The sequence below is a fragment of the Gobio gobio genome (genome assembly GCF_949357685.1).
Source record: "Gobio gobio genome assembly, chromosome: 20".
Taxonomy (NCBI): Eukaryota; Metazoa; Chordata; class Actinopteri; order Cypriniformes; family Gobionidae; genus Gobio; species Gobio gobio.
In genome coordinates, this window is record NC_137113.1 from 42,901,093 (window position 1) to 42,907,821 (window position 6,729).

The window sequence follows — 6,729 nt, forward strand, 5'->3', positions numbered from 1 at the left end:
TTGAATATAAGTTTTCTATTTATTTATTGTTATTTATTGCTTTTCTTTTCTTTTGTTCTGTATTTGTATTGTTATTGTGTGTTTTTTTGGACAAAATTAATAAAAAGAAATATATATATATATATATATATATATGTATATATATATATATATATATATATATATATATATATATATATATATATATATATATATATATATATATATATATATATATATGAAAAAATAAAGATAGCTAATATTTTAAAAGTTAAAAAGGGTAAGAAAATAAATGCATAATGGGCTACATAAAACATAAACGAACACATAGAAAAATTAATTCAGGAATACATTTTATTACAAATAAATGAGTCTTAGTTTTTATCAAGCCATACATCTCTATTTTCCTATTATTTCTTTATTTACATGTTATTATATATGACAGGCTACATATTATTTATTTATTTATTAATTTCTGGAGATTTGGGCCACAATAAAATATATTGAATGAATCATTCAAACCGTCATACAGTGTGTTTTAAAACTTTCACAATACTAATAATACTAATGCAAACAATTTGTATTTGCAAATTGCAATTGATCCATTAGGGTCAGTGTTTACATTGCCAAACATATTTATCTACTGGACACTGACCGTCCGCTTGCGAACCTTCGTCCAATCAGCGCTCGCACCACTCCATACACAGAAAAAGTGAACAGAAAAGTAGCCTAAGCTGCAAAGCAACAGTATAAAATTGGCTGGATTTAAAAATGTACTATGTATTTTCGATTTGCTCCTACAGCTTCTTTACTCAGTGCATATTATCGCCCATCAGTCGTACTTTCCATACTTTTCTCAGCGCTCATCAGTGCGGACCAATCATAGGCATGTATTAGAAATGTCAAATGTAAAATGTTACATTTTTATCGTAGTGGATTTATTGAGATATCAATGCGGCTCAATGGGGCTTTAGACATTATTCTGAGCCGCCAAGCTCCCCCTGGAGGACAAAACGCAGCATCCCATTGGAAACCGTTAAAGCCAGGAAAGCCATCGGTCATGTCACGCGGTTCAGTTCTTTGGACCAATCACAGCTCTTGCTTCAGACTTTTACACGTTGCAATATATTTTGGCAAGGTGGGAGCCGAACTGACACATTCTACAGATACAAAATCTCAAACTAAAAGTCTGCAAAACAGGGTTTTGTAAATTAGGTGATTTGTTATAAAAACTTTAAACACTGCCACTGCAATGTCCTCGAGCCACTCAGCCACCGGAGTTCCCAAATGGGAATTTGGCGTTCGCTTCATCCTCTGTTTTCTGGGTTTAGTTCTGTCGGTTTATGCGCTACACGTCGAACTTTCCCGGGAGAATGATCCCGAATATCGCGCGATGTGCGACCTGGGCCATTCCGTGAGCTGCTCTAAGGTCTTCACCTCCAGGTAAATGCGTTCATTTCAGTCGTGGCAGTTTTCACGCATTGATCTCACCTATGATCAACTCACACTCCATGTGAATATGGTAAGAAATGTAACCAATAGATGCACCATATTTCCCCAATTGATTGATAACATGGTTTGTTTTACACGTTTTCTAAAATATTATGTTTAGGTATGCAAATGAGGCATTATTTAATTAAATGTGCTTTCATTTGAATACATTTCAAGAACAGAAATCATTGGCCATTGAATAAAGCAGGATCAAAATGCTAGTTTCATTTTGTTGACAGAGTCAAGGTTACAGAATGTATTTAAATTTCTCTTTTTATCACTCCATAAATCAGAAATAAATGTTTTCAGGAATAAAATGTTGCATAAAATCAGTCAAATGATATAGGAACAAACCCCTGTGTAAAAACCTTCATACAGTACCAGTCAAAAGTTTGGAAACATTACTATTTTTAATTTTTTTGAAAGAAGTCTCTTATGCTCATCAAGCCTGATCAAAAATACAGTAATAGTGTAAAATATTTTTTACAATTTATATAATAATAATTTGATACTGTTATTATCAATGTTGGAGACCGTTGTGCTGCGTAATATTTTTTTAACCTATATATTTTTTCGGGATTCATTGATGAATTAAAATTTAAAATGTAACACATCCATGATAAGTAAAAGTATTAATTTCTTTCAAAAGAAAGAAGAAAAAAAAGACTGACCCATACTGAACAGTAGTGTATAGTGCTACAAAAGATTTCTATTTTAAATAAATGCTGTTCTTTTTAAACTATTTATTCATAAAGAATCCTGGTAAGAGTATCATAGGTTATAAAAAAAATATATTAACCAGCACAACTGTATCCAACATTGATAATAAATCAGCATATTAGAATGATTTTCATGTGACACTGAAGACTGGAGTAATGATGCTGAAAATTCAGCTTTGATCACAGGAATCAATTATATTTTAAAGTATATTAATAGGTATATTAGGTATAAAAATAAAGAGTTTGGTGTTGCTGCTGCTGAATTGGAGATTTCTGACTCAGTTCATGAGAAAAAGACTCATTTTGGGGGGAAAAACAGCCTTAAAAGATTAATATATTGTTATTGAAAAGTACAATAAATCAAAATACTTACAAGTGTATTTTGTATGTTTTTCTGAAAGACATTTTTTTATGAAAGCCAAATAGGCCAAAATTTACCAGTATATGATTATTTATTTTATGCAACCCACAAATGGTGAATATTTACAGGCAAATGATGTTGTCAACTGCTGAAACTCTGATCCTTCTCTCAGATGGGGACGTGGATTTGGGCTCGTCCAGATCTTTACTTCCAAACACAGCGTGTTGAATCAGCCGAACAGTGTGTTGGGAATCATTTTCTATACGCTGCAGCTGGGATTGGGTAAGTGCTGTTAGAAAACGATCTCAACAATAACAAAATATCAAACCAAGTGTCATCTGCAAATAAATCGTGCTAGACTTGCAATGACCAGTTGGTTCCACATTGATTAACTGACTGTCCATAAATTCTACAGCTTATTATGTTCTTGTACAATCATCTTATCGGGCCTTCGGTTATATTATATATCTGAATTATTGTCTGAAGGGGAAGTGCAAATGTACTTTTGGTCTTTTTGGTCACAGGTCAGCTAGTGTCCAGCCGGTCAGCGTTCTTCCTCGTCATGTTCTCTTGGGTGTCAGTGGCCGGGTCCGTGTATCTGGCTGCTATTCTTGCGTTCGTCTTGGGTGATTTCTGTGTGGTGTGTGTCTCGACCTACATCGTAAACTTTGCACTTCTCTACACAAACCTAAAGAGAAGGACGGGACTGGAGAGACGCCTGAAGAAAGGGAAGAGCGAATAAAATTTGTTCTTGTTTTTGAGTTTGAAAGATATTAAGGATTAAGATGCTTCTAGCATCTGGAGGGGAAAGAGAGGAACATGCATCAGATAAAACATTTGACAGATTATTGAACATCCTGCGAATTTCAAAGCTGGTTGTAAGTAAAAAAGAAAAAGGTTTATCGTGAAAATGGGCATGTTCATGAACACGAAATAGAGGAAGCTTCATTTTTATTATTTATCATCACACTTTCAGAATGATTAAAGAACATCTTCACGATATCTTGATGATACAGTAACCAGACAGTATTTTTTTATGATGCTGATGATCATATACAAGTGGCCTAATGTGAAACTAAGTTTGATTAAAGATGAATAAAGTCAGATTTTCCATTAAATGTTTAGTGTATAATTTTTTTATTATTTATGTTCTTTGCCCTTAATGCTCATGACTTCAGGTTTTTAAAGAGATACAGATAATTTTACAGATAATAATATAATTTTCAGTATCTGGTCTGCTTTGTGACCATAAATAAATAAACATAAATAAAGTGAAAAGTATAATAAATAATCAAATTATAAATTAATAATACTTATTAAATAATAAATACTATTTTTCTCCTGTGTGTATTGTACTATATCATTTGAGATGTATTCACATAAAGATATTTCTGAAGATAATGTACCAGCAAGAAATGCAATGCAATACACACTTTATATTCTTTATTTTTAACCGCTTTAACTTAAAGGGGTGACCTAAAATATTGTAGGATCAAGCTAAATATTCTAATCTACTCTTGGGTATTGTAAGTATTGCACATGTGCATTGACCTGATACCTGGCATTCCAGTCTATATGGTTTTGTGATGGATGGTGACATCTTGTGGTCAGGATATATTACAGCAGGATTTTGTCTAGTCAAATATCACATGGATATTATGGCAAATACATCAGTTTGCCATAATATCTTAAGGCAAACTAATATCCATAATATAAGTCTTTGATATATGATTGGCTAAATGCATAGCATGCTAGGGAACTAAAAATCACCTGCCCAGCTTCAGTTAATGCAACAAAAATCATCCATGTAATCCCGACACAATTGAATTAAGTAAACTTTTAAATTTTAAACATATATAAGTGGATTGAACTATGAAATTAAGTAAGGACAAAATTAATAGCAATTGTTTTGCTTTAGCTCATTTTAATTAATTTGAACAAGCAGCAAAACATTTTTTTTCCAGTGTACTTGTGAAAGTCAAATGTCCTCACTTATATATAGTCTATGAAATATTATAACAATGTACATCTGTTTGCACATCTGTTGCCATGGTTTCTATGGCAGTAAAAGCGGAAACCATGGGTAACGCGGATATGACGCCATTGACAGGTGACTCCCTCACACGTCCCGGTTCCTCGGTTAAAAATCGCAATTTTCTCACGATTTACAAATAGTTGGAAACATTTGGGATATTGTAAATACTCAACTGAACAAAATATACAGTTAGGTCCTTATATATTTGGACACAGGCACTATTTTAGTTTTTTCAGGTATTTACTTAAACATATTCAAGCTATGGTTGTATAATGGATATGGGCTGGAAGTGCACACTCTCAGGTTTAATTTGAGGGTATTTACATCCAAATGGAAGGAAGGGTTTAGGAATTAGATCTCTTGAAAGTAGCCATCCCCCCTTTTCAAGCGACCAAAAGTAATTGGACAATTGAATCAAAAGCTGTTTCATAGACAGGTGTGGGCTATTCCTTCATTATTTCTTCATCAATTAAGCAGGTAAAAGGTCTGGAGTTGATTCTAAGTGTGGTATTTGCATTTGGAATCTACTGCTGTGAACCAAGCCTGTAGTGCTCCAGTCAGAAATTGAAGCTTCCGCGCCTCGATCGCCCCCCGGTGGTCGGTCCCAGTATAGCTCCTAAACCCCGCATCTCCATGTATTTGAATCATGTATTTTTTTACGGTCTATGCTGTGAACCCACATCATGCGTTCAAAGGAGCTCTCCATGCAAGTCAAACTGGCCATTATTAGGCTTCAAAAACAAAACTAGTCCACCAGAGAGATAGCAGGAACGTTAGGCCTGTAAGGCCCAAATATAGAAAAAAATACTGTAAAAAAAATGTTCCACCTTTTACATGTTGTTGTAGGAGGCCTCTAATGCAGAAATAAATGGGTTTTTACATTTTCGACATTTTAGTACGTTTTTAGGGGAATGTTGTAATATTGCAACGTTGGGCCTGTTGGGTAGCATAATTTCAGTGATTTCCTCACTGTCTGAAATCTGAATAAATGTAGAGAACATCTAAGGGTTAATTTGCAGGGTGTAATGATTATAGTAGCATATGTATACACTAATAATCACACAATGTTAATAATTGGACAAGTCATATTTTTATGAAAAATAATATGTTCAGATTGTATTTACAAAACATGATGAACTGAATGAGAACTTTGGCATTTATGTGATTTAGCCATATTCATAGCCATATTCAGTTATGATAGTCCCAAAGGCAGTTCTTGTCCTGTGAGAAGCAGAGGTGGACGTTGCACTTGCTACAAAGTGTGTTGGTGTAGCCTTTACCACAGTGTCTGCAGTGTCCTCTATTTTATTCATATCTTATGACACAAACTTTCAGAAATACTCCAGTGTATTAAGCTCGGCATCAATAGGGATATCCTGACCGGAAAAATCAGTGTTGGGACTGATAAAATCCTTTATCAGCCAGCGATACCTGTGTGGTGTTCTAGAGTAAGCCACTAGAGGGAGCTCTGGTAAGAGAGCATAAAGGATAAAAAGATAAGTGAAGTAGTTGTACCATGACATGTGAGAAATAAAGAATACACTGAGTTCAGTCACGGAGTTTGTTACAGTTTATTATTAGGCACTCAACATATTGGCGACGAGGATGGCTTTTAGTTTGAGCCAACCCACCCCGTTCCTGCAAACGCCGGGAGAACCGCCGATTCCGTTCAAAGCATGGATTAAAACTTTCGAAAATTTCTTGCTGGCCCTGGGAGAAGAACTATCTACTGCTAGGAAGCGTGCACTTCTAATACACTGCCTCGGAGCGGAGGGGCAAAGACTGTTCTACACCCTAAATGTGAGCCAACAGGGAGACGATACGTACGCTTCTGCTTTGAGTGCAATTCAGGAGTTTTTTGTCCCTAAAGTTAATGTGGTTGCTGAACGTTACCGCTTTCGCCAACGGAGTCAACGCGCAGGCGAGACCACAGACCAATATGTCGCTGCTCTGCGTGAACTCGCTGCCACCTGCGAATTCGGCGCTATGGAGGACGAGATGATACGCGACCAGCTGGTTGAAAAGACTAATTCAGCACGCATCAGAGAACGGTTTCTGCTGGAAGTACCACTCGACCTTAAGAAAGCTGTGACGCTCGCGCGGCAAATTGAAACTGCAACAGCAGAGGCCAAAGCAATGATAAC

The 6,729-nt window shown here is 35.4% G+C and overlaps 1 protein-coding gene across 1 annotated transcript; it reads left to right on the plus strand.

Moving 5' to 3' along the window:
- Nucleotides 1-1,084: 1,084 nt before the first annotated feature.
- vkorc1 (vitamin K epoxide reductase complex, subunit 1) lies at nucleotides 1,085-3,665 on the plus strand. The gene is made up of 3 exons (XM_079845428.1): nucleotides 1,085-1,422; nucleotides 2,723-2,832; nucleotides 3,075-3,665. The coding sequence occupies exons 1-3, from the start codon at nucleotides 1,232-1,234 to the stop codon at nucleotides 3,290-3,292; spliced, it is 519 nt and encodes a 172-aa protein (XP_079701554.1). The 5' UTR covers nucleotides 1,085-1,231; the 3' UTR covers nucleotides 3,293-3,665.
- The last annotated feature ends 3,064 nt before the right edge of the window (nucleotides 3,666-6,729 follow it).

Bases quoted from the DNA above. Each gene is read 5' to 3' on its own strand.
- vkorc1 (XM_079845428.1), top strand. From the start codon at position 1,232: ATGTCCTCGAGCCACTCAGCCACCGGAGTTCCCAAATGGGAATTTGGC. The intron at 1,423-2,722 runs GTAAATGCGTTC...TCCTTCTCTCAG, and splicing joins TCTAAGGTCTTCACCTCCAG to ATGGGGACGTGGATTTGGGC. The intron at 2,833-3,074 runs GTAAGTGCTGTT...TTTTGGTCACAG, and splicing joins TACGCTGCAGCTGGGATTGG to GTCAGCTAGTGTCCAGCCGG.